Source organism: Hemitrygon akajei, chromosome 27 (genome assembly GCF_048418815.1).
Source record: "Hemitrygon akajei chromosome 27, sHemAka1.3, whole genome shotgun sequence".
NCBI lineage: Eukaryota > Metazoa > Chordata > Chondrichthyes > Myliobatiformes > Dasyatidae > Hemitrygon > Hemitrygon akajei.
In genome coordinates, this window is record NC_133150.1 from 32938011 (window position 1) to 32965724 (window position 27714).

The 27714-nt window shown below is 42.5% G+C and overlaps 1 protein-coding gene across 5 annotated transcripts in view; it reads right to left on the bottom strand.

Moving 5' to 3' along the window:
* The window catches only part of kcnd3 (potassium voltage-gated channel, Shal-related subfamily, member 3), a 387211-nt gene that overhangs the window by 40516 nt on the left and 318981 nt on the right, over window positions 1-27714 (bottom strand). For all 5 annotated transcript variants that reach the window (XR_012096497.1, XR_012096498.1, XM_073030589.1 and 2 more), the window contains exons 3-4: window positions 9583-9745; window positions 3212-3313 (exon numbers count right to left, since the gene is read on the bottom strand). Coding sequence is in view for 3 of the 5 variants with exons in the window: in XM_073030589.1 (XP_072886690.1) it covers window positions 3212-3313; window positions 9583-9745 (265 nt within the window). In the remaining 2 variants the exon portion in view is untranslated. The remainder of the gene's footprint in view (window positions 1-3211; window positions 3314-9582; window positions 9746-27714) is intronic.

Consider the following 27714-nt stretch of genomic DNA (forward strand, 5'->3'; position numbering starts at 1 on the left):
AGATCATTGCTGGGACCATTACAGTCTGTAATATGCATGAATGACTTGGATATGGATGTGGGAGGCAAGATCATTCAGTTCGCCAATGAAACAAAGATCGGACGAGTTGCTGACAGTGTGGAAGTGGGGTGTTCGGCTGCTGAGAGATAGTGAAACAGGCTGAAAATGGCAGATGGAGTTAAGTGAGAAAATGCATTTTTGGGGGGAATTAATGAGGCTAGGATGTATACCATAAACGAGATTCTCAAGGAGTACTGAGGAATGTTTAGAACAAGAAACATAATGCTGGAGGATGTCAATGGGTCAGGCAGCATCTGTGGAGAGATAAGGAGAATTGGGTTTGATCCAGGTGAAGGATCTTGACATGAAATGTGGACAGTCCATTTCCCTCCACGGATACTGCCTGACCTGCTGAGTAAGAATCCATAGGTCCTGAATGCAGCAATGGAGGTAAATGAAAGGGTTTGGAAGGTGAAATGGGATTTTTTTTTTTAGTTGGGGCATAAAGTACACAAGTAGTGAATTTTGCTACAACTTAGGCTTAGAGGGCTCCGGACCAAGTGGTGGGAGAGAGGATTAATAGAGAAGAGTGTAAAGGAATTGGGCTAAATATCCTGTTTCTACAGTACGCTGTACAATTCTATGACTTTTCTGACTAGAGAAGAAATCTTCAAACTCTTTCAGGCAGGTGGCTGTGAAATGCCTTGTGGCAAAATTTCAAAGAAAGACATGACAAACAATCTGCTGAAGGAACTCAGCTGTTCGTGCAGAATCTGTGTGGGTGGGGGAGTGGTGGGAAAAGGATTGTCCACAATTCAGTTTCCCCTCTAGACACTGCTTGACCAACTGGGTTGCTCCAGATTCCAGATTATGCCATCTCTTTTGTCTCTAAATTACCTTTAATGTTCTGACTAATATCTATTCTCATAAAAGTGATTATCTGCTGACTGTACCACTGCAGTCTAGGGGAGATTGTATCTGAGTGCATACATTTCTTCTATTATCAACATTTTTTCTGTTATTGTCAACAAAATAGAGAGAGTACAGAGGAGATTTACTAGAATATTACCTGGGTTTCAGCACCTAAGTTACAGAGAAAGGTTGAACAAGTTAGGTCTTTATTCATTGGAGCATAGAAGGTTGAGGGGGGACTTGATAGAGCTATTTAAAATTATGAGGGGGATAGATAGAGTTGACGTGGATAGGCTTTTTCCATTGAGAGTAGGGGAGATTCAAACAAGAGGGCATGAGTTGAGAGTTAGGGGGCAAAAGTTTAGGGGTAGCACAAGGGGGAATTTCTTTCCTTAGAGAGTGGTAGCTGTGTGGAATGAGCTTCCAGTAGAAGGGTAGAGGCAGGTTCAGTATTGTCATTTAAAGTAAAATTGGATAGGTATATGGCCAGGAAAGGAATGGAGGATTATGGGCTGACTGCAGGTTGGTGGGACTAGGTGAGAGTAAGCATTCGGCACGGACTAGAAGGGCCGAGATGGCCTGTTTCCGTGCTGTAATTGTTATAGAGTTATATTATAATAGTGACTATATTTCAAAAAATATATCGTACTGTGCAAATTACTGAATCACATATAGTACTCTTATTTCTGTTTTCTACCCACCTTCTTATTTTAACCAAAGTCTTAGGCTATATATTTGTACCCAAGACTTTTGCACAGTACAGTGCTTACTTGGCTATAAAGAGCATAAAGTATCATGAAGGGAGCTGTATTAAAGTAAATGATTCTCTTTCCTGTATAGATTCAGGGTTCCACATTTTGTTCTTTTTTTACATATTAACTTTATTCACATATGAGACCAGTTATTTACCAACATACAACCACTAATGTCAATTGATATCATTCTTGCTGCAAAATTCAGAGTTTGCAGGTTCAAACCAAATTCTGGGATGAGTCCAAAATCTAATTAGAAACACCAGGTAGATCAAACTGTAGTGCAGAGATGATGTGGCACGTCGAAGTCCCATGGAGAGAGGTAGTGCATGTTAAACTGTTACAGTGGCGATGTGCGGTTTGTGTGATAGTGCTGGAGGGGATATATCAGAGTGTTGCTCTCAGGGATGTGTGACATATCGTGGAAAATTTTTTTGAAGGCTGTAACGTGAATCAGCTTGTGTTATAGGAAGAGATGTAGGACAGGAAGGAGCAGTGAGAGAAGAGTATTGCAGTGGGAAATATATGGTGTATCAGGCAGAGTGGGGAGAGAGTATATTCAAACAGAAGTGATTCAGTGATATGGTAAATTAATGTGTGTTATAGCAAGTGGTGTGAGTTATAGTGCCTTATGTTAGAGTGAAGAGTGCATGGTTTATATGTTTAGATAGATAGATAGATAGATACTTTATTCATCCCCATGGGGAAATTCAACTTTTTTTCCAATGTCCCATACACTTGCTGTAGCAAAACTAATTACATACAATACTTAACTCAGTAAAAAAAAAAATATGATATGCATCTAAATCACCGTCTCAAAAAGCATTAATAGCTTTAAAAAGTTCTTAAGTCCTGGAGGTAGAATTGTAAAGCCTAATGGCATTGGGGAGTATTGACCTCTTCATCCTGTCTGAGGAGCATTGCATCGATAGTAACCTGTCACTGAAACTGCTTCTCTGTCTCTGGATGGTGCTATGTAGAGGATGTTCAGAGTTATCCATAATTGACCGTAGCCTACTCAGCGCCCTTCGTTCAGCTACCGATGTTAAACTCTCCAGTACTTTGCCCACGTTTATGTTTATGTTTAATGCAGAATAGTGAATATTGATGAGGATTGCCATGAAATATTTAAAATAGATAAGGGAATTTATTAATGATGAGCAAAGAGCTTGTTGATTAAACTTTCTCCCCCTCCCCACCTTGCCGCTGTATCCATCTTTGTGTTGACTGCCACACTCATTCCCAGGCAATTGTCTGCTGTTTGTGCTTTACTGCTTAATGTGTAGGGCACACACACTCACTCTGTGCATATATCCATACACTATCCATTCCAAATAACAAGCAGTGGATGGCAGAATCAAACAATGAAAGCACAGGAGACTCAGACAAGTCTGAATACCCAAGGACCGCCCATCACAAATGTGAATAGGACAAGCACACTCAATTTATGTACTTGGAAAATTGTCCTTCAATATAAGGAGTTCAATCATTTCCTAGTGCTCTTCACCCATTTGTCTAACTGCAGCACAATATAACATTGCACCTACTGTGATCTCCAGTCCCTCATTCATCAAGCCGTTACGTTTGATCTGAAGATAGGCATTGGCATTTCCAGTCTTCGCTATCTTTATCCTCGCAAGCCTGGCCTTCTGTGAAGAGAAATAAGCTTGTCTCAACAATAATTGTCCAAATCAATTACACTGAAGGCAGCTCACAGAATCTCCTTCTTGCAATTTCACTTTACCGTTTTAATATAATCCTGGTGTAAATTGAAAAGGCCTGTGCATACATTTGGCACGTTCCTGTAGTGGTTTGTGCCTTGATTTACGATACCAGAAATCACTGATCATGGGTCAATTCACACTGGTGCCTCTGAGGGGTTTGTATGTCCTCGCTGTGACAGTGTGGGTTTTCTTTGGGTGCTCTGGTTTCCTCCCACATTCCAAAGACTTATGGTTGGGGTTAGTGAGTTGTCTGCATGCTACATTGATATTGAAAGCATGGCTACAGTAATGGCGACAAAAAAAGTAGTGAGGTAGTGTTCGTGGGTTCAATGCCCAATCAGAAATCTGATATCAGAGAGGAACTACTAGAATGTTACCTGGGTTTCAGCACCTAAGTTACAGGGAAAGGTTGAACAAGTTAGGTTTTTATTCTTTAGAGCGTAGAAGGTTGAGGGGGGGACTTGATAGAGGTATTTAAAATTATGAGGGGGATAGATAGAGTTGACGTGGATAGGTGATGCCAATGAGGCATTTCACTATATTTTTCGATGTACATGTGACAAATAAAGCTAATCTTTATCTTTAAAATCCATCCCTATTTTCTCATCTTTCTCAATTAGCCTTTGAACTTTAACCTCTTTATTTTCTAGCTTTCAGGTATATCATCCCTTGTACCTTTTAGCACATTTACTGAAATATTATTCCACAGGTTCATCTTTGCTTTTGGAAAATAATTGTCCATTACACTGTCCCTTATCTACTTATTTATAGAACTTCTCTGCTTCTTCATTTCCCTTTGCTTCAAACAATATCCTATCAAACAGCAAGGCTCTTGGTTCTCAGCTTCCACTCAGCTGCAGGGGATCAAATCCTACTCCAGGATTTGAGCGCAAAAGCTAATAGTCCTGCCGCAGTAAGGAGGGAATGATAGACAGCCAGAGGGTTTTCTGTATGAGATATTAAACCTACACCTTGCATGCTATCTCAGGTGTATGTTTAACCTTTAGAATCAGGCTTAATATTACTGGCATAGGTCATGAAATTTGTTGCTATGTGGCAGCAGTATATTGCAATACATAATAAAAAGCTGTAAATCATGGTGAGAAGTATATATAAGGTTAAATTAAATAAATAGTGTAAAAAGAGAAAAAAAAAGTAGTGAGGAAGTGTTCGTGGGTTCAATGCTCAATCAGAAATCTGATATCAGAGAGGAACTACTAGAATGTTACCTGGGTTTCAACACCTAAGTTACAGGGAAAGGTTGAACAAGTTAGGTCTTTATTCTTTGGAGCGTAGAAGGTTGAGGGGGGGGACTTGATAGAGGTATTTAAAATTATGAGGGGGATAGACAGAGTTGACGTGGATAGGCTTTTTCCATTGAGAGTAGGGGAGATTCAAACAAGAGGACATGAGTTGAGAGTTGGCAGCAAAAGTTTAAGGGTAACACGAGGGGGAATTTCTTTACTCAGAGAGTGGTTGCTGTGTGGAACGAGCTTCCAGTAGATGTGGTAGAGGCAGGTTCTGTATTGTCATTTAAAGTAAAATTGGATAGGTATATGGACAGGAAAGGAATGGAGGGTTATGGGCTGAGTGTGGGCCAGTGGGACTAGGTGAGAGTAAGCATTCGGCACGGACTTGAAGGGCGGAGGTGGCCTGTTTCTGTGCTGTAATTGTTATATGGTTATATGGGAAGAAGCTATTTCTGAATCCTTGAGTGTGTGTGCCTTCGGGCTCCTATACTTCCTCCCTGATGGTAGCAATGAGAAGAGGACATGTCCTTGGTGGGGGGTGGGGGGTGTGTGTGTGGTGTCCTTAATGAAGTGAAGTTAGGGTCTCCATTGTATTTTAGCCAATATTTATTTAAGAATCAGCACTAATAAAGCACTCCAAGTGGTCAGCTATCTCCTTGTTGAATGCACAAATTGGCACTCAGTAGCTGTGGATCATTTCTGAGATTGTGAGATATCCAAGGAACACTTCGTTCTTCTAAACATAATCCTAAACTGATAAATCCATTTGGTAATTCAGAAGAATTGTTTTTATCCAGGAGCAATTAGCACATTGGAGTTTACTGCCACAAGGAACATATGTAGCAAATAGGATTAACGTATCTTAGTGAAAAATAGATAAACAGGTGAGGAATAAGCTGATTGGGTTTGAAGACAAGAATTGTGAGAAGGCTTGTTTGAGGCATAAACTCTGGTATTGATCAGTTTGATAAATAGTCTGCTTCCAGCTCAATGTGAACTCAAAATAAATTGTATTGCAATAGGAAATAATGTGTTTCTTCCAGTGTTTACACAATACACTCCTTAATTCTAGTTGAGATAAGGTGTCTAAAAGTGTTGACTGTGGATAAAAGGAGACTGTAGGATAAATCTTTTGGGATCCATAGAGAAAAGGGCTGGAGGGGAATAATAGGATTGTACTGAATGTGAATCCCATATTCCGTCTGGGTAGCCTCCAACTTTATGGCACGAATATTGATTTCTCCTTCTAGTAAAAATAAATCCCTCCCCCTCCCCACTTCTTCTATCCCCACCCAGGTCTCTTACTTCATCTCACCTGCCTACCACCTCTCCTTGGTGTCCCTCCTCCTTCCCTTTCTCCTATGGTCCACTTTCCTCTCTTATCAGATTTCTTCTTCACTGGTCCTTGTTCCTTCCCCACGCACCTGGCTTCACCTATCGCCTTCCAGCTATCCTTCTCTCCCCCCACCCACCTTTCTCTCCCTTCCTTTCCAGTCCTGAAAAAGGGTCTTGGCCCGATGCGTCGACAGTTTATTCATTTCCTTAGATGCTGCCTGACCGGCTGAGTTCCTCCAGCATTTTGCATGTTTTACTTTGTACTGAGTGTGGATGTGAGGAAGGGAATACAGTGAATATTTATTTATTTAGAGATACAATGTTCAGTGGGCCCTTCTGGCCTTTAGAGCTGCGTTGCATCAGCAATCCCTAGTCTAATCATGGGACAATTTACAATGACCAATTAACCTGCCAACCAGTACGTCCTTGGACTGTTGGAGGAGCTGGAGGGCTCAGAGAAGGCCATGGGGACAATGTATAGACTCCATACAGATGACCCAGAATTGAACTCCAATCCCTGATGCCCCAATTTGTAATAGCGTCCCATTAAATGCTATACTACCATGGTGCCCAAAGTGAATATGAAGCTTTGGAAGAATAGAAGCTGCAAATAACTTTTGGACAGTACTAAAGCCCTCCTGTGTCCATCACTATTATTCAGTCTCTAAACCCAGAGTACAATGCACTTGGTCATACCATTCAAGATTGCACACACTTATTAAAATGAATCAGCCAGGAACAGTGAAATATCCTCAACCGCAGGATCTAATTAATTGGAAAAATAGTTCTGTTATGTAGAGAACAATAGGGCATTTCTGAAGTACTTAAAAAGCTGAGAGTGATATTTCCACTGTCTACACATGGATCAGCAATGAAAACGTTAGCGCTTACACACATAATGAGAAGCATATACTTCAGAGAAAATTACTCTGATTGCGATCGTCATAGTGAACAGGTTTGCCAGGCCTGTTCCACCGTGGGGCCTTTGGAATAAAACAGATAGACCCTGTGGTTCGATGCTTGCTTCAGCTCCACAGTAATTTTGATGTTATCTGCCCTTCTGCCATCCAATTTCTGAATGGACATTGAACCCAAGAACACTACCTCACTATTTTTTATGATTCTATTTTTGCATTGCTTATTTAATTCAACTATTTAACATTCAGTATGCCTGTATATACTTACTGTAATTCACAGTTTTCTACTGTGATATATTGCATTGTACTTCTGCAGCAAAGACAACAAATTTCACAACATATGCCGATGATATTAACCCTGATTCTGATACTGATTCTGATTCATTTGCTCTTTCTGTGACTCTTATGGTCTCGTCCACTGGCCAATGGAGTTGGAGGCTGAAACGAACTGCTGTCTCCTATGCTGGCCCATAGAATGTTAAAAGTTGCCAAGTAGGACACAGGACCCCACTTTTTATTTTCCTCTGATTGGGAGTGGAAATGGAACTGTTGATTTTAATTAGGCCATCACAGCCAGTCAACAAATGATTTAAATCAATATGTGCTCAGTGAGGATCATAAGTGGAGACAAAAGCCATAAACAACAACAAGGAAAGAGATCTTTAGATTCCATTGCATGTTATGAAAACCTTTTCCCCCCTCAGATGCTGCCCGGCCTGCAGAATATTTTAAACTTTCTTTTCAATGAGATGGATCTTCTAATTTTAGTTGGTAGATACATTAAATGAAGTCTTTTATGACCACACAGTACGGTAGGGTAGCAAAGCAGCTAGCTCAATTGCTTTAAAGCGCCAGCGATCACTCATCAGGGTTCGATTCCTGCTGCTGTCTGTAAGGAGTTTGTATGTTCTCCCTGTGACTACGTGGGTTTCCTCCGGGTGCTTCGGTTTCTTCTTGTATTCCGAAGACGTGTAGTTCGGGTTAGGATTAGTAAGTCGTGGACATGCTATGTTGGTGCCAGAAGTGTGACGACACTTGTAGGCTGCCCCAGTACAGTGCTTGGACTGAGAAGGTCATTGACACAGAACGACTCATTTCACTGTATATTTCCATGCTTCAATGTCCATGTGACAAGTAACAATAAAGCTAAGACAACCTAGAAACAATAAATCATTTCGGATCTATAATCACTGTAACTGAGTTCAGATTACTGACTGTCCAGAAGTCCCTTGGAATTTGAATAAAGAGAAGATTCCTTGACAGTAATGAAATAGAGCAGCAAGATCCCACAAACAGTAAAATTGTAGATAATCTGAGTTGAGAGATTAATATTGGCTAGAAGGTCAGGAAGAACATCCCTGCTCTTTGTCGGAACAATGTCACTTCACATGGGAGGAGAGCTGAGGCTTCCAGTTAGTATTTGATTTGAAAGACAATGCCCGCAGTAGTTGCGGTACTTCTTCAAGATTCAACGTGGGGCAGAGTTGGCATGGATTCAAAATGAGATTCTCCTGTCCTGGGCCTTAACAGTCTGATCCAGTGGGGTTTGGTGGACAGGCACTCACTGAAGGAAACCACGTAAGAACACAAGAGTTAGGGGCAGGACTCGGTCATCTGTTTCTCTACTCCTGCTCTGGCTTTCCTCAAGATCGTGGCTGACTTTCTACCTCAGCGCCATCTTCCTGTCCTTAATCCCTCAACTCTATTAATAATCAGACATCTATGGATCTCTGCTTTGTTTGAATGCAGTGGCTAAGCTTGCTTTGAGCTGTCTTGAATTAAGAAATTCCTCCTTATCTCAAAGTTCAAAATAAACTTATTATCAAAGTAAGCATATGCTGTCGTATACTACCCGAGATTCATTTTCTCACAGGCATTCACAGTAGAACAAAGAAATACAATAGAATCAATGAAAAAAACTACACACACCGATTGACAAACAAGCAATGTGCAAAAGACTAATGGCAAATACAAAAAAATGGATAAATTAGTAAAAACGTAATCCTGAGAAAATAAGTTGTAGAGTCCTTGAAAGTGAGTCCATAAGTTGTGGAATCGGTTCAGGGCTGAGGCGAGTGAAATTCTTGATAGCCTACTCCTTATTCTGAGTGTGTTCCCAAGTTCCAGACTCCTCAGCCAGAAAGTTCCCTGTATCTCCTCCCTACATCCAGCTTGTCAAGCCTAATGGGTGTGTTGTATGTTTCAATGAGATATCCCCTTATTCTTCTAAGTAATTGTTTTAATTAACTCTTGTCATGAGAGAGCCTCATATTCTAACTACATTCTGTGTACAGGCATCTTGCTGATATTCCTAACTAAATTTACCAGTATTAATCTTACACTCCTGGGCCTTTGTTCTCGTCTCCCCACAAGTACATCTGGCATACTGTGACCTCCACCGAATCACCCCAGACTCAATCTGAACTCAGACTGAATTATAGAGCAGCTGAGAGGCTGATGGTTTCTCTTAATGTTCAGTGCCTGCTCTCGATTGGAGCTAAAGTGGGGAATCTTAAAAAAAAAACACTTGCCAGCAGGATTGGAGTTAAATTTCAAATCTTAGAGCTTGTGTCTGGAGAGGGATGACAAATTTATCTGTCATGACTTCTAATTTAGCCATTCAATTCTTTTAGTCCCGCCGCGAGGGAAAGGTGTGAATTGCCATGGGAACAGGCTGATTGACGGTGTTTACCTTTTGTGCTCTCCGCTTGTCTGCCCGCTGGTTCTGATGGTAGATTCTGCTGAAGTTGGAAACGATTACTGGGACAGGCAGGGCGATCACCAGGACACCACTCAAGGAGCAGATGGAGCCAAAGATCTTCCCAGCTATTGTCTTCGGTACCATATCGCCATAGCTACAGGAGCAATTAAAAGGTCATTTTAATAGAAGAATTCAATATTTCACTTTTTTTTTCCAATCTAGAAATATACCCAGTGGCCATTTTGTTAAGTACATCTGTACTCCTGCTTCTTAATGCAAATATCTAGTCAGCCAATTGTGGCAGCAACTCAGTGCATAAAAGCATGTAGATGTAGTCAAGAGCTTCAATTTTTGTTCAGATCAAACCTCAGAATGGGGAAGAAAGATGATGGAGATGATTTTGGCCATGCAATGCTTATTAGGCCATGCTTTACGTATCACAGAAACTGCCGATCACTAGAGATTTTCAAGCACAACAGTCTAGAGTTCATAGAGAATTGTGTGAAAACCAAAAAAAAAATCCAGTGAGTGTTGAAAATACCTTGTTAATGAGAGAGGTCAGAGGAGGATGGCCAGACTGGTTCAAGCTGACAGGAAGGCAACAGTAACTCAAATAACCACTCGTTACAACAGTGCTGAGCAGAAGAGCATCTTTGAATGCAAACACGTCGAACCTTGAAATGGATGGGCTACAGCAGCAGAAAATATCCAACATTTACTCAGCGGATGCTTGATCAGGCAGAGGAGGTACCGAATAAATTGGTCACTGAGTGTATATTCTATTTGTCTTTTAAAGATGGTTAAACCATAGCTCCTAACTCTTCAACACCATGCATCTTGACTATAGTGGAATACACTCTACTTGGCTAGCGAGGTCAGCTATTGCCACAGTCAAGAAGAGATAAAAATCTTTTTTAAAGATGACCTTTATTTGTCACATGTACATCAAAAGATACAGTAAAATGTATCATTTGTGTCAACTCAAATTTATGAACTCAAATTTATACAATGCTTCCAGTGACAAATTAGCATGGCCACAACTTACTAACCCTAACTCATATGTCCTCGGAATGTAGGAGGAATCCAGAGCACCTGGAGGACACACACGTGGTCATACGAACATATGAACTCCTTACAGGCAAAAGTGACAATTTACAGTGGTGCCATAAAGCATTGCGCTAGCTGCTGACCTTCTGTGAAGGGCGACACTAACCAGCACAAAGCAGCACATTTGATCTACAGCCTCTTCACCTCCACCCACCACCAGAGCACTTTGGCTGGAATGTGCACTGCTTCCAAGATACGAATTGCTCCCCAAGCATCTCCCAAGCTCACAACCTCTGAGATTCAGAAGGACAAGGTCATCACATGGTTGGGAATAACAGCAACTCCAAATTCCCTTTAAAATCACACATTCAGACTTTTTTAATGTTGCTCATTGTCACCCAGTCAGAATCCTGGATCCCCACTCAGCAGTGCAGTGAGAATACTTTCATCACATACACTACACTAGTTCAAGGAGGACCCAACACACCATTGATAAGATATGTTAGTATGGGAATTAAAGTTTTGCTTTAATAATAACATCCACACCCAAAGAATGATAAAAAAATCAAAATTCATTAAACTTTGAGGTGATATTTCCTTAGGATCTTTCCCTCCTTCCTTATAAGGTCTTGCCTGCCCACAGGACTGGAGAGGTCATCTGTAGACCTATCCAGTCCTGTGGACTCCTGTGAGCTCAAAAGCAGATTAATTTGCCTGAAGATTTTTATTAGTCACTAAAAATACCCAATTTTGCCAATCAACAATAACACCAAAACTATTTTTTCCTACTGAACCAAGAATGAAACAAAATACTCATCAATTTACAAACAAATCCATGTAATATAGAACAGTATACAAAGAACATAGAACAGTACAGGCCCTTTGGGCCACAACGTTGTGATGATGATACTAAGGCAGTGGGAGGGGCAGGTGGTGTTGAGGACGCAGGGAATTTGCAGAAGGACGTGCACAGATTAGGAGAATGGGCAAAGCAGTGACAGATGGGATTCAGTGAAGGAAGTATATGGTCATGCACTTTGTAGAAAGATTAAAGGCATGGGCAGTTTTCTAAACTGGGAACAAATTCAGAAACCCGAGGTGCAAGGAGACTTCGGAGTCCTAGTGCAGTTTGCCCTAAAGACTAACTTGCAGGTTGAGTCAGCAGTCAGGTAGTCAGATGCAATGTTAGCTTTCATTTCAAGCGGACTAGAATATAAAAGCAGAGTTGTAATGCTGAGGCTTTGTAAGTTGCTGGTCAGACTGCACTAGGAATATGGCGAGCAGTTTTGGTAGAGGATGTGCTGGCGTTGGAGAGGATCCAGAGGGAATTCACAAGAATGATCCCAGGAATAAATGGTTAGCATATGAGGAACATTTGATGGCTCTGAGTCTGTACTTGTTGGAGTTTAGAAGAATGGTGGTGGTGGGGGGGGGTGTGTGGTGGGGAATCTCTTTGAAACCCATCGAATATTGAAAGGCCTAGATAGAGTGGACATGGAAAGGCTGTTTCCTATAGTGGGGGAATCTAGGACCTGATGGCATAGCCTCAGAATACAAGGACAGAGATAAGAAGGAAGTTCTTTAGTCAGAGGGTGTTGAATTGGGTGAAATTCATTGCCTCAGCTGACTATGGAGGCAGAGTCATTGGGCATATTTAAAGCCAAAGTTGGTAAGTTCTTGATTAGTAAGGATGTCAAAAGTTATGGGCAAAAGGCATGAGAATAGGGTTGAGAGAGGTAATAAATCAAACATGCTGGAATGACAGAACAGACTTGATGGGCCAAATAGCCCAATTCTTCTTCTATGTTATTGATCTTATGGACCTTATAACCGATGAATGATTGGATGCTATCCTATAGCTCACTGGTCAATATTAGTCATTCTACATATAAAACACAGGAATTATTTGACTAATCTTCAATTTGAAAGACAGTCCCATGTCCTTCATATCTATATGTCAACCTACATGTATGTAAGGAGTAGTGTAGAAGTCAGCATTGCACCATTACAGCTCGGGGCACTGGAGTTTGGAGTTCAATTCTGGCATCTTCTGTATAAATGTTCTTCTCCTGAGTGGTGGGATTCCTCCGAGTTTCCCCCACAGCCTAAAGACGCACCACTTAGTAGGTTAATTGGTCATTGTAAATTGCCCTGTGATTAGGCTAGGGTTAAATCAAGGGACTGCTGGGCAATGTGGCTCAGTGGGCCGGAAGGGCCTGTTTTGTGCTGAAATAAAATAAACATTCCTTAAATAAAATGCACCGTCCAAAGTCCTTCAGTGTGATTCTACACCTCATGGGGATGTGATGTACAACTCTGATCACTATTTTTATTACTGTCTAGTCCTTAAGATTTGCTTAGATGTGATAAAATTCTCACAGCTTTTTTGCTGGAATACCAAGTTGGACCTGGAATTGTGACAACTGCTGTGGTTTCATTTATAGTCTCTGATGTTCCTTGATTTAGTGTCGGCAGGAGTGATGGCATTTATCCAGCTCAGGATCCAGGGTGCTTGTTGACTGGGTTCTGACCCCCCCCCAATTAGCAACAATTTGCCATTTAAAATCAAATTCAGTGCGGAGACGCCCTGTGGGTGTCCTGTAAGCTTTGCGTCTGTATGCACATGCTTCATTTGCATCTGACAAAAGAAATTACTCTCGTTGGTGCCTGAAATGCACTGCCTGGAGCGCTCGTAGAGGCAGATACATTAGGGACTTTTCAGAGACAGTTAGGTAGGTACAAGAATATGAGGAAAATGGAAGAATATGGGCATTGTGTAAGCAAAAGGGATTAGTTGATTATTAGTTGGTTTAGCACAACCTTGTGGGTAGAAGGACCTGTTCCTGCACTGCATTGTTCTATGTTCTATCTTCTATTTTCATTCCTCTGCCATCCCTCCCCACTGTAATCCACCAATTACTTTTACAATTTCTGAAATTCCTTTTGGTGACAACTTTTAAAAAAAAATTGCTTTTGGTGTTGAATTTTCTCTGAATTATATTGCGGTGTCCTTGTAGGATGCAAGCGATGGGCACAGAAACAGATAGCCACTTTGTTTTAGGGTACTCCGTCTTTGCCTGTAAAACTAAGGTGCAGTCCACAAGGTTCTGATCAGAAGATATAAAACTATACACAGAAGCAGGAAAAGGCCGTTTGGTCCCTTGTGACTGTTCTGCCATTAAGTACGATCAGAGCTTACTTTTCACATTGTGGCTAACCCCTTATCCATTCATTCCTTTACTAAGTACAAGATTGTCATCATCTATCCTGAATGCACTCAGTGACTAAGCCTTCATTAGTCTTGGGTAAAGAATTCCAGAAAAATTGGCCATTCATTTGCCATAAGTATTTTGTGCACTTCAAGAAAATTATCTCTCATTCTTCTAAACTCTAGAGAGTATAGGCTCAACCTACTTAATTTCTCCTCACAGGCCAAATCTATCATTTATCCTAAGTCTTCTTTGGTAGTAAGACCAAATCTGTATGCAATAATGCAAGTACAGTCTCATCACCACTCTATTAGATGTCTTTACTCTCGTATTCATAAGGTCTTGCAGTCAACTCAGTATACCATTTACCTTCCTAACAGCATGTTAAACATAGAATGTAGAAAAGTACAGCCCAGTACAGGCCCTTCGGCCCCCGATCTTGCGCTAACTGCTTAACCTACTCCAAGTTCAATCTACCGCTTCCTTCTCACATAGCCCTTCGTTTATTTCTTCTGTGTATCTATCTAAGAATCACTTAAATATCCCTAATGTACCTCTTTCTACCACCACCTCTGGCAGGGCACTCCACGCGCCCAGCATTCTCTGAGTTAAAATCTTGGGATCTTAGTAAAATGGGTGTTTTTTGCTAAATAGCACAAAGGCAGTAATGCACTCCCAAGGCTGAACACTCTTGATTTTTATGTATATTTCAATGATTTTAACAAATGTATTTTTAAACACGCTGATGATATAAAAAATTGCTCTGGGGTTGATGGTTATAGAGAGGAATCAGTGGACTGGAAATAACTCGGAAAATGTGTAGCTTACATGGATGGATTCAGTTGTTCTCTGATCTTGACAATCCATTGGAAATGTCTCTCTAGTCTCTACCCATGAAGACTGAGAGGGGCACAAATTCAGCTGGGCATCCGTGAAAAACATGGTGCAAGCAAACACGCGGCAGGCAAGAGAATTCCTAGAAGCACGGATTTCTGAAAGCAATTCTGCAAACACACATGTAGACCTCAATCCTATTTATACGTAATGTGGCCAACATTCCAAACATCATACAGAATTCACCACACAGCCGATCAGCAACAAGACCCTACGTCACAACTGAGTTTCTGTAACGATGACCAATCAGCTGGTTGTTAAGTATATAAAGGCCAAGCATTCGGAGGACACACTATTAATGAACAGTGTACTGAAGATGTTTCCTCATATGGTGACAATTAATTGATTGTCAAGATTGGAGAACAACTCGACCCAAACGTCAATGAATGGTTAGATGGGCACATGAGTGGCAATGGAATTTTGCCCTGAGAATTGTGAGGAAGCACTTAGAATAGAATCGAACTTTGACATTACTCAAGACAATGAGATTTTAGTGCTACTCCATATAATTTGTAATAAAGGTAAAAAGCAGGCAGTTCACAATATGCAATAGGATATTTATACATGCAGAGGAACCAAGAGACATTGGAAAGCATTTCCTTAGACCCCACAGACAAGCGGGTCAGTTGGTTAAGAATGCATTTGTGATATTTTCCTTAACTGGGCAGATTAAAACAGCAAGAAAGAAAAGCAGGAGCTATTTAAAACATTAATTAGATCACGGCTACAGTTCTGGTTACCACATTACAGGAAGGATGAAATTACTCTGAAAGGGGTACAGACACAAAATGCTGGAGAATCTCACCAGGTCAGGCGGCATCTATGGAGAAGAATAAAGAGCTGACGTTTCAGGCCAAGACCCTTCATCAGGTCTTCTGATCTGCTAAGTTCCTCTAGCATTTTGTGCATGTTGCTTCAGAGATTTATTATGTCTTCTTTGAATAGGAGAAAGCTAAAGAGAGAAGTAATTCAGGTATATAAAATCACAAGGGATGGTAATATTCTTTACTCTCTATTTTTTTTGCTCTTTCCTATTTCCCATTTTCTCTGGCCATCCATTTGCTCTCATAAGCATTATCTCTGAATGCAGCTGTGGGGTCATGGGAGATTGATACGGTTTCTTTGTGAAATAAGATAGCGCTGTCTCTGTAATCCAAAATTATTCCTTGCCAAGCAGTAAGACCTATTTGACACTTGTGTAGTTTATGTACCAAAGGCCGTGCTTTTCCAGGGAAGAACCAACTGTCAAAATGATGATCTTATTCCCCTTGAGTGGGAACCATTAACCAACAATCAGACCAACCCCTGACACAATTCTCCTTGCCTTTGCTTACATTGCAAGATATTTCGATAGGTTTTTCCAGGGATCTGAGCAATAAGCCTGGGCTTACTCTTAAGGTGTAGCACTATAGGAGAAATTCGCAGGAGGCATTTGAAAGAAAGACAGGGGAGTTCAATAGCGAATAACAATTCCTCCACTGATATTTAAAAGTCCTAATCTATGGTTTAGACTTGTCCCCATGCACAGTGGACATTCTGTGGCTCCATGGGGTCTACTGTGGGTCTCACTGCTTTCCCTGTTCTGTGAGGCAGAGTGATCCCTGGATAGTATCTAGGCTTCAACTGGTAAAATCAAAGACCATGGGGGTCACTCTGATGGCCTTCCGACTGTTTGCACTACCAAAGACCTTTCCTAACATTTCCAAATGCCTCTGATGATCGATGGTGTGCAAAAACAGTTGAACAACAATGTAAATAATTAAGTACATAAAATTATTAATGATACATTAAAATATAATTATTTATCTAGCTCATGAGAATTAATTAGGAACATTCTTCTTCATTACTACAAAATAAAAGAAAATAAATGACCCTCATGACTTGGAATTCGCCAATTCTGTTCAAAGGGTGTCAGTGCTGGACACTTGAAGCTGGAAGCCCCTTCATTCAGAATGCCCCTGGACTCAGGGGCAAGTGACACGTGCATCTACATTTGATATCTAACATGTTCTGTATTCCCACATTGCGGAGTCCACACGTGTGATTCCAGAAGCTACCGACACACATATCGATCACTATGGAACTTCTGGCTGGCTGTCAGTGCGATCTGCCTATTATCAGGTTGTTTCCCTCATGGTTGTTTGTGGGATCTTGCTGTGAGCAAGCAGATTTCCAATCCTACGATGATGACCGGGCTTTCTCGTGAGTGGCATTCTGGGTTATCGTGAGGCCATTAGAGGCTTCTTCAGAAGATAAGTTCCAGGGATGAAGAAATGCTGTTGGAAGAGCTAGGATTGTTTTGCTAAGAACAAAATCAACGGAGAAGAGATTTGTTGGAGGTTTACAAGATCATACTAGGATTAGGCTGGGTAAACAGAGAGGACATGTTGTCATTAATGGATAGGTTGAGGACCAGGGGATACTGATTCAAAGCGGTCACAAGGGATTGTGAGGGCAGACCTCTTATGAAGTGAATGGTTTGATCCGGAACTCATTGTCCATGAGGATAGTGTAACAGTCAACAAAAGAAGATAAGAAGGTCAGAGAGAGTAGAAGTAAGTCACCTGACCCTTCAAACCTGTGCCGCTATTCAGTATGATCCTGACGGAATTGCCCCATGCCTTTAACAATAGATGAAGATCAGCTTTAGTCTATTATGCTTTCAAAAAGGCACTTGACTGAAGGTAATATGAGGACATTGCTGGGAATCGGATTGACAGATTGGTCTACAAGGAGCTAGAATAGACTTGGTGGATGGAATAGCCTCTGACGGAGTTGCAACAATTCCAGTATTCTATTCTTTGCCAGTACTCTGATTATTATCAGCTCCCTGTCTCTACTGTGGCTTTGGAGAAGAATTGGTATATAATAATAACATGAGCTCGTACTGCAATTTTTACTGCTATTTTTCTTAAGAGAGACGAACTAGACACATCACTCACTCAGGGAATGTTTGCATCTGATTCATTGTTATCTCTTCCACATTCTTGCTGAACTGCATTGTTGCTGGAGTGATCTGTTTCTGTGTCAGAGCTGTCTTCCCTGTACTGACCATGTGAAGTAGTGATCCTTGATGATATTACCCTTTTCCTGACCCAATTCTATATTATTCAAGGTTATATTATATTATTCCATATCAAACCTTTGACAGGGTTGGTGGATGCAATATTTAAGATGGGGGATTCAGCACCAACTCAACTTTCCCAATCTACCTGCCTGCTGAAATACCCCATGATAATTGTAACATTACCCTTATTAACATGCCTTTTCTATCTCCATTTGTAATTTACATCCCACATCCCAGCTACTGTTTGGGGAATAATATAGAACTCCCATCAGGATTCCTTTTAACCTTTGCAGTTTCTTAGCTCTACTCACAAGGATGCTACATTTTCCGATCCTACGTCAACTCATTTTAAGGAGCTGATTTCCTTTTATACAAACAGAGCCACACCACCCTCTTTGCCTACCTATCTGTCATTTCAATATAAGGTATATCCTTGGATAATATCAGCTCTGCGCTCTATGAGGCAGCAGCCCAATCCATCGGCCATAAGAGCAGAAACCACCAAGACTGGTTTGACGATAACTCAGACACCATCCACAACTTGCTTAAGGACATGCACAAAGCACACCGGGCAACTTTAGATAACCCATCATCCACCAGCATCAGGCAGCATTGGCAGGCAGCTCGGAGGAAAGTGCAAAAGGCAATACAGGCCACACAAAATGAGTGGTGGACAGAAAAGGCACATGAAATCTAGTCCTTTGCCGATAATAATGACATGCATAATTTTTACAATGTTGTGAAAACCATCTACGGCCCAATAAATTGATGCGTTACTCCCCTGAAAACAGTAGATAGTCAAACACTTCTGAAGAATCAGAATACCATTCTGCTGAGGTGGGCTGAGCATTTTAACACTCTGCTTAATCAGGATTCTGATGCAGACCCCACCGTCCTGGACAAACTGCCTGAACTTCCTCCTATCCACGACCTCAGTTTACCACCAAGCTTCCAGGAGGTTCTATCAGCTGTCCATTCCCTTAAAACAGTAAGTCCCCTGGCACTGACAATATCCCTGCTGAGTTACTGAAGAACGGAGGGTACATGTGTATGCGCACCCTCTACCAGTTCATCACCAAGGCCTGGACTGACGAGAACATCCCACAGCAATGGAGAAATGCAAACATCGTTGTAATTTATAAGAACAAGGGTGACAAGGCCATCTGTAGCCATAGTAGGCGCATATCACTCCTTTCTGTTGCTGGAAAGGTCCTGGCTAAGGTGATGCTTCAGAGGCTCATCAGCAACATCACCGAGTCAATGCTGCCTGAATTGCAGTGTGGGTTTAGGAAGAACAGGAGCATGATCCACATGATCTTCACAGCCCGGCAGCTTCAGGAAAAGTGCCGGGAGCAACATCAGGACCTGTTTATGGCCTTTGTTGACCTCTCCAAAGCACTCAACACTGTGCAAAGAGAGCTCTTATGGGATGTCCTCCTCAGGTTTGGCTGCCCCAATAAATTTGTTAACATCCTCCGCCAGTTCCACGATGGGATGACTGCTTGGGTGATCATAGGAGGACAAGAGTCTGAGCCCTTCCTTGTACGCACGGGTGAGGCAGGGGTGTGTGCTAGCACCAGTCAGTGCTCTTTAACATCTTCCTCCTGTGTGTTACCAAGCTTCTCCACAACGAGATTGAGGACAGCAGCGGTGTGGCAGCGGATGTCAGATTAGATGGCAACCTCTTTAACATCAGGAGGCTCCACGCAACCACCAAACTCCATAGAGAGCGGGTCCTGGAGCTGCAGTATGCAGATGACTGTGCTCTTGTGGCCCATACTCCGGAGGATCTTCAGACAGTCCTTGCTGTGGTGGTGAGAGCGTACAGCAGGATGGGGCTGACCGTCAATACCACCAAGACAGAAGTGGTTTGCCATTGGAGTACCAGTGTCCCACCCACCCTACCTGCCTTCACTGTTGGTGATGAAAAGCTGTCAGCAGTGCCATCTTTCAAATATCTGGGGAGCATTCTCTCTGAGGATAGCAGCATTGACAATGACATCCAGAGCCACATTAAACAGGCATCAGCTGCCTTTGGGAGACTTTGGCGTAGAGTCTTTCAGAACAGGAGCCTTTGTCCCTCCACAAAGGTCACCGTATACCAAGCGGTCTGTGTCACCACCCTCCTTTATGGCTATGAAGCTTGGGTAACCTACAGCCGTCCTTGGAGTGCTTCCACATAAGCTGCCTTCAGCACATCCTGGGGATTACTTTGTGTGAGCGGGTGCCTCACACTGAAATACTTGTAAAGACCAGAAGTATTGAGGCCATGATTACCCAGCGTCAGTTGCAGTGGCTGGGGCACGTGATAAGGATGCCCCCATGTCGGCTACCCCGCAGAGTGTTATACGGCCAGCTATATCACGGTCGACGCTCAGCTGGAGGGCCGAAGAAGCGCTATAAGGATCAGATGAAGAATGCTTTAAGGAAGTGCAAGATCAGACCTGAGGACCTGGAGGATGTTGCTGCTGACCGTAACACTTGGCGACAGCTGTGTAGGGATGGGGTTCGTATTCTGGAGTTGGAAAGAGCAACCAGAAGACAGCAGAAGAGAGCCAGGAGAAATGCAGCCATGGTTGCCATCACTACCACCACTACCACATATACATGTCCCACCTGCAATAGAACTTGTGGGTCCAGGATAGGACTGTATAGTCATCAAAGATCTCACCGCTAAAGGAGTGGATGTCGTCATCGGATTCCGATGGACAACTGAAGAAGAAGAAGAAGATATCCCTGGATATTAAACTCCCAACAACAATCATCTTTCAGCCACGACTCAGTGATGCCCACAACATCATACCTGCCAATCTCTAAATGTGCTACAAGATCATCTGCCTTATTCCATACACCATGTGCATTCAAATGTAACACCTGCACTCTAAGTTCATCAACCTTTTTCGCTTTTGTCCTCATGTTACACTTCAGCTCACCCCACTGACTGCAATTTTGCCCTATTATCTGCCTGTCCTTCATCACAGTCTCACTGCACAATGCATCTACTTGTATACCAATTGCCCCATCCTCAACACCATTGCTGTGGTTTCCACCCCCCTGCCAAATGAGTTTAAACCCTCCCAAACAGCTTTGCAAACCTGCTCACAAGGTTATTGCCGCCCCCCCTTGGGTTCAGGTGTAACCTATCCTTTTTGTACAGGTAGTACCTTCCCCAGAAGAGATTCCAATGAACCAGAAATCTGAAACCCTGCCCCCTGCACCATTTCCTCAGTTACTCATTCATCTATACTATCATTTTATTCCTGCCCATATTGGCAGGTATTACTGGGAATCATCCAGAGATTTCTACCTTGGAGGTCCTGCTTTTCGGAGGATTCATCTTTAACTCCCGATACTCTCCATGCAGGACCTCTTCCCCCTTTCTACGTCATTCGTGTGCCACATCCTCTGGCTGCTCACTCTCCCTCTTGAGAAACTTCTGCAGCTGCTCTGAGATATCCTGGACTTTCGAATCTGGGAGGCAACCCTGGCTTTTGTTTTATGGCTACAGATTCTGTTGTCCGTCCCCCTAACTACTGAATCGCCTATCATCAACATTCTGCCTGACTTCAGCCTTCCCTGCTGAGTGAAGGTCTGGCTGCTGCTGCTGTTGTGCCCTGATCGGTCATTCCCCCCAGCAGTGTCCAAAGGGGTATAATTGTTGCTGAGGGGAATAGCAGCAGGGGAAACCTGCACTGACTGCTTACTCCCCTCTTACTTCTCCTGGGGGGGGGGGGGGGTGGTCACCAATGTACCATCTGAAGCCTGCACTCTGGATGTGACCAGCTCACTAGAAGTCTCATCTATGAGGTTTTCAGTCCCTCAGATGGCCTTGTGTACATCCAGCTCCAGCTCCAGTTCCTCGACTTTGTCAGTCAGGAGCTGAAGTTGGGTGCACTTCCTGCAGATGTAGCCATCACGTCAGGTACCCTGAAATCCCAGATCTCACAGGTGGAGGATTCCACTGCCTGAATTACCATCCGGCTACCTCTGACTTCTCAAGCTTAAGTTCACTCAAGCCTAACCATTCAACACTGGCCCACTCACACAGTGGCTGATCTATTTATACTCTGATTCTTTTTATTTGCCCCTCCCAAGTGTCTAAAAAATTCACCCCCCCACCAAAAAAATGTTCTGAAAGGCCTCAGGCTCTTCCTAAATCTCATGCCGCCTCACCAACAAATGACTTCTCACGATGATTGCAGTCTGCTGAAAAGTTCCAAAAGGTCCCGAGCTCTTTTTAAACCTTTGTGCAGTGACATGGTCAAGAGGATCCGTTGTTGTTCAGACCAAGCATCAGAATGGGGAAGAAATGTGATCTAAGTGACTTTGACCAAGGAATTATTGTTGGTGCCAGATGGGGTGGTCTAAGTATTCAAGAAACTTGGTCTCCGGGAATTTTCATGCACAATTGTCTAGAGTTTACAGAAAATACTGTCAAAAGCAAAACAAAAAAATCTATGAGTGACAGTTCTGTGGGTGAAAATGCCTTACTAATGAGACAAGTCAGATGTGAATGGCCAGACTGGTTCAAGCTAACAGGAAGGTGACAGTAAGAAAAGCATTTCTGAATGTACAACATGTTGAACCTTGAAGTGGACGGGCTACAGCAGAAGAAGACCATGAACATACACTTAATGGCCACTTTATTAGGTACGAGAGGTACGTAATAAAGTGGCCACTGAGCGTATATTTTTCTTTTGCATCCCAAAATACTGTTTTCTGCAGGATAATGACTTGTTCCTTTTTCTGTTCTCTTTCCCCTTTTCAATTTTTTTCCTCCAAAATGTATTATTTTTCTGTTTTCCTGCCTCTGTGCACAGGGAATGATGCAGTTCTATAGATTGGCTGTGAGTTCTCACTGGTGAGAGTTATGATAGATAAACCACCATCTGCTGGCTCTGCTCATCCCTAAACACTTACAGCTGTTGAATACTGATCAGCCAGTAATACTTCCCCTCCGCTTTGATCCCTTTTACAATTTAATTAATGTTTACACAGCGCACAGTTGACATCATGTCTAAAAAAAAAGTACCAAAATTAAACTTCGTTTGAAATGATTTTTCCCATCAGTCACACAGGTGAAGTGTGGTGTCACACTGCATCAGGGGTTCCTGTTCTGCTTTTGACTCAGACTCAATGGATTTGCAACTGAAAATAACTTGAGAATGGGGGCAGTGGGGTGGGGGAGGGGGGGGGGGGTCACTCTTCATCGGACCATGTGCTGAAGATAGTTGGCCCAGTAGCTCTGGACTACACAATCCTGGAATTAACATCCAATTCCTGACCTGGGTTTGAGGAATTGTCCCGATTGACTATTCTAAATCTCAGTTTTCATGGTTGAGTTAGTAACTCTATCCTTTGTGGGTGTTTAGTTAACCTTGTTCACTCTAGAACATAGAACAGAGAACAGTTCAGTTCAATAGAGGATCTTTGGCCCACAATGTTGTGATGACCTTCAGATCTACTCCAAGGTCAACCTAATCCTCCTTTGCCGCATAGCCCTAAATGTTTCTTTCATCCGTGTGTCTTTCAAAGAGTCTCTTAAATGGAGCTGATATATCTAGCCCCAGCAGCCTTGGCAGTGCATTCCATGTGTAAAAAGCCTATCTCTGACATCCCCTCTATACTTTCCTCCAATCACCTTAAAATTACGCCTGCTCACATTAGCCATTCCGCCCTGGGAAAATGACACTGGCTGTCCACTCTATCCACTGCATGTTTCTTATTATCTTTTACATCTCTAACAAGTCGGCTTTCCTCGGCTCCAAATAGAGTTTGTGAAACAGTGGATTTGTGAAAACTTAGTAACACACAGAAAATGTTGGAGGACCTCAGCAGGCCAGTCAGCATCTATGGAATAGAGTAAACCCCTGGCCGACATTTCCGGCCGAGTCCCTTCTTCAGGTCCAGGCTCGAAACGTTGACTATTTACTCATTTCCATTGATGCTGCCCGGCCTGCTGAGTCCCTCCAGCATTTTATGTGTGTTGCTTTGGATTTTCAGCATCTGCAGATTTTCTTGTGCTGTGATTTGTGAAACCTTATCCATTATATGATGAGTGGGTATTACTGCCCTTTTGTATTTGTGAATACTTGCAATTTACAGGCCATTTTGCTAAGCTTTCCCTGTCAGTAGACAGATACAGTATCTGACAAATGTGCCATCAGAATTAACCATTTCTCTGAAACTTTTATTTTCTGAGTGGAGTTGTCAAGTCAGGGGATGAAGATTTTTCTTTGCTATGAGAACCTGGCATCATCATCTTAAGCACATTCATTGAGGAGGCCTTATGTACAGAGAAAGTCTATTATATAATACTGATAAGGGTCTTGACCCAAAACATCAACTGCCCTTTTCTCTCCAAAGATGCTGCCTTTTTCACTGTGTTCCTCTAGCTCCTCTGTTAATTCAAATTTTCAGTACCTGCAGTCTCTCACTTTTTTATATTTTGAAGTTCCTGTTACTTCGCCTCAACCTTGTGCCTCAAATCAGCCCCAGGAAAGAGTGATTCATCTTGACAACTTCATCACTATCCATCCTGTATCCTATGTGACTGGAATTTACAATTATTGACAACTCGAGACACAAGAGACTGCAGATGCTTGGGAACCCGAGCAAAAAACAAAACAAAACAAACTGCTGGAGGAACTCTGAAGGCCCAGGCAGCATCTATGGAGGGAAAGGAAGAATCAATGTTTATAGCTAAACTAGATGTGGCTTTGTTTCAATGGGAAATAGTTGCAGAACACATTGGAACTGTTAGTTTGTTTGTGTCTTGTCCCAGACTCAACCAGACATTTTGTTTGAAGAGAGATGCAAAAGACAAATATTGATCCATTTGGTGTCATCTGTCTCTTTATCTCATCCTTGAATGAAATCTAACCAAAACAGAGGGGAGCAAATCTACAAATGACACAGTCTAGTGAAAAAAGATAGCAAAGTGCTGAAAATACTTAGCAGGTCAGGCAGCGTCAACCTGCTGAATATTTCCTCCAACTCCTGTTTTCTACTATTGAATGTATCTTGCTTTTGGATTACAATCTAATAAAAGTGGGTTCTGTCCTTTGCCTGGCAGGGTTGTTGACTTAGGCCACACATCTGTCTTCGGTTGATACCAAAGATCAGAGCCCGAAGGCTGATTGGAAGTTGAAATCTAATGGCTGAAGCCCGGAGACTGGAGCGATGGAGGCCTGTCTTGGAGTTGGAGGACTGTCCCTGTGTGTGTGGATGGGAGGGAGGCTAGGGGCTTGCTTTTTGCTGTTGTTGCTTTGTTGCTTGTTGTGTCCTGTTCTGTGTTGTTCTGCCGAGCATTGTGAGCATGCTATGATGGCGCTGGAATGTGTAGTGATGCCTGCCGGCTGCTCCCGGCATATCTCAAGGTTGCACTGGTTGCTAACACAAACAACACATTTCACACAGTAGGTTTCTCTGCACATGAGATAAATAAATGTGAATCTGAATCATAAGCCAAGATTAAATATACTTACCACCCTCAATGTTTGCTGGTCAAGACAAGGTTACTATGCTAACCCACTGGTCCACTATTGCACAGCTACAAAAGAGTTGACCCTTCCTAGATTTGAAGATAAAGAACAAGCACTCAACTCACTACAGATTTCCTGGGTCCAAGGAGCTGAAGGAATAAGCGGCACCATTTGGAGAGGATGGGTTAGGATTGATAAGGTCAAAGGAGTTTTGAGCAATAACTCCTCCAATCACAATTAAGTCAAGTGGGAACCTGAAGGCTCTTCCTGGACTAGAGATACTTCAATTTTCTGGTTGGGGAAAATGAACCTCAGGTTTGTATGTGGTGACATATATGCATTTTGATAACAAATTTGCTTTGAACTTTGAACTTAGGGTGATGAATTGGAAACCCACTCCAGAAGTCCGAACCAATCATCTTCAAGTGTAACATGCTGTAAGGTTTCACTGCTAATGTAATGGTTTCTCTGTAGCAGCAATGTTTGGGCTATGACTAGAGATAACGGGGTTTTGGGAAGCGGGGACTATCCAATGAGAGAAATGTTGTTCTTTCTCGTGAGTCTGGAAGAGAGATTTTCATGGTCTTTTGCCGGGGAGAGATGAGGAAAGAAGACGCAAATGGAGAGAGTTGATAGACTGTCGGACGGAGTGGACTTGGAGTGAGGATCCAAGGGTAGGAAACGATCGGAGGAGGTCGATGGTGGATGACTGGCTTATTAGTGAGCTCCAATGTCTGTTTCATGAGAATGGGCCGTTTTTCTTTTTTTTTGTTTTCTTTACTAACCATATAGTCAAATTAAGAATTATAAAGCCCAGTGGTTTAATCGCATATTGTGTACTGTTTGTTCTTTCGGGGTACTGATTTGTAACAGGGGACATGTCGCGCAGCATCCACCCAAACGAGATTCCTTACGTTTGGCCCGGCTGGGGGCTATCACCCCCTTGCTTCAGCCGCTAGCCGAAGCAAGAGTTACACAAGTATCAAGTGAGTGATACCACTATGCAGAAGGTTGATCCGAGATCCAGATCAAAGCCCCAAGGTCGAACAGAGGTCTGGATTGAAGCCCAAAGGCTGAATCTGCGACATGATTGGGTCTGCAGATCTCTGGGAGTCTGGTCAGGGCGCAGCGTTTGCAAATCCACAAGTCCACTGGAGGCTGGAGTCCGAAGAAGATGACCTGGCCTGAGGTTAGAGGACTGTGTATGTGCTGGGATGGGGGAAGGAAAAAACAGGGCTTGTTTTACTGTTACACACACAAAATGCTGGTGGAACACAGCAGGCCAGGCAGCATCTATAGGGAGAAAAACTATCGACGTTCCTGACGAAGGGTCTTGGCCCGAAACGTCAACAGCACTTCTCCCTATAGATGCTGCCTGGCCTGCTGTGTTCCACCAGCATTTTGTGTGTGTTGTTGTTTGAATTTCCAGCATCTGCAGATTTCCTCGTGTTTGTTGTTTTACTGTTGTTGCTTCGTGTGTTCTGTGGATGTTCTGCTGAGAATTACAGGCACGCTATGTTGGCACAAACGTGTGGCAACACTTAACCCAGCAAATCCTTGACACATTGGCTGTTAATACAAATGACACTGTATGTTTCATTGTCCATGTGATAAGTAAATCTGAATCCTGGGACCCTTGGTGTCCTGGTCAATGTTCATCCCTCAAATCAACAATTACCCACTTGCTATCTCTGCAGGATCTTGCTATCCATCATTTATCAACTGCTTTTAATTACTTCTTTTCTCTCTCTTTATCTATTTCACCTGGGAGACATAAGGAGGATGACCCCACCCTCATGATCAATAGTAGAATTTTACATCGGTTTAGTCATGGGGTATTTCTTGGTGGGTCCCTCAGTTCAAATTCTTGCCTATCCCACCTATTCCATTAGTTTAAGCACACAGGGGTTGAAGATCCTTCCTGCGATCCAATGGGAACTTGAGACCTGATGGTTTCAAAGATAGCTAGTACGTGTCAAGTTAATGCCGCAGACTGGATGTGGAGCAATGAAAAGTCGACTATCAGTAACATAAGATATAATATATATCCAAGAGATATCTGTCATGCTCAGTGTAGTTTTCAAAACACCTAATTTTTATTTTTCTCCCATTGGGCTGGGTTTCATGGAAATCCTGGGGTATTTTATTTGTTAATCTGCAATTGTATTGCAATATTAATACAATAAGACTTTGAGCTTCATCCTAGGTCATGCCTAATGAGACCTTTACTGAAAATCCAGCCTGTTCAGTCTTTTTTTTTTTTGCATTGCTTTCCAATTAGTAGAGACATTTCTATCAATCCTGTGTTACACACACACAATGCTGGAGGAACTCAGCAGATCAGGCAGCATCTATGGAAAAGAATAAAGATTATTATTCCATTCTTCCTTTATTCCTTTCCATTGACCTGCTGAGGTCCTCC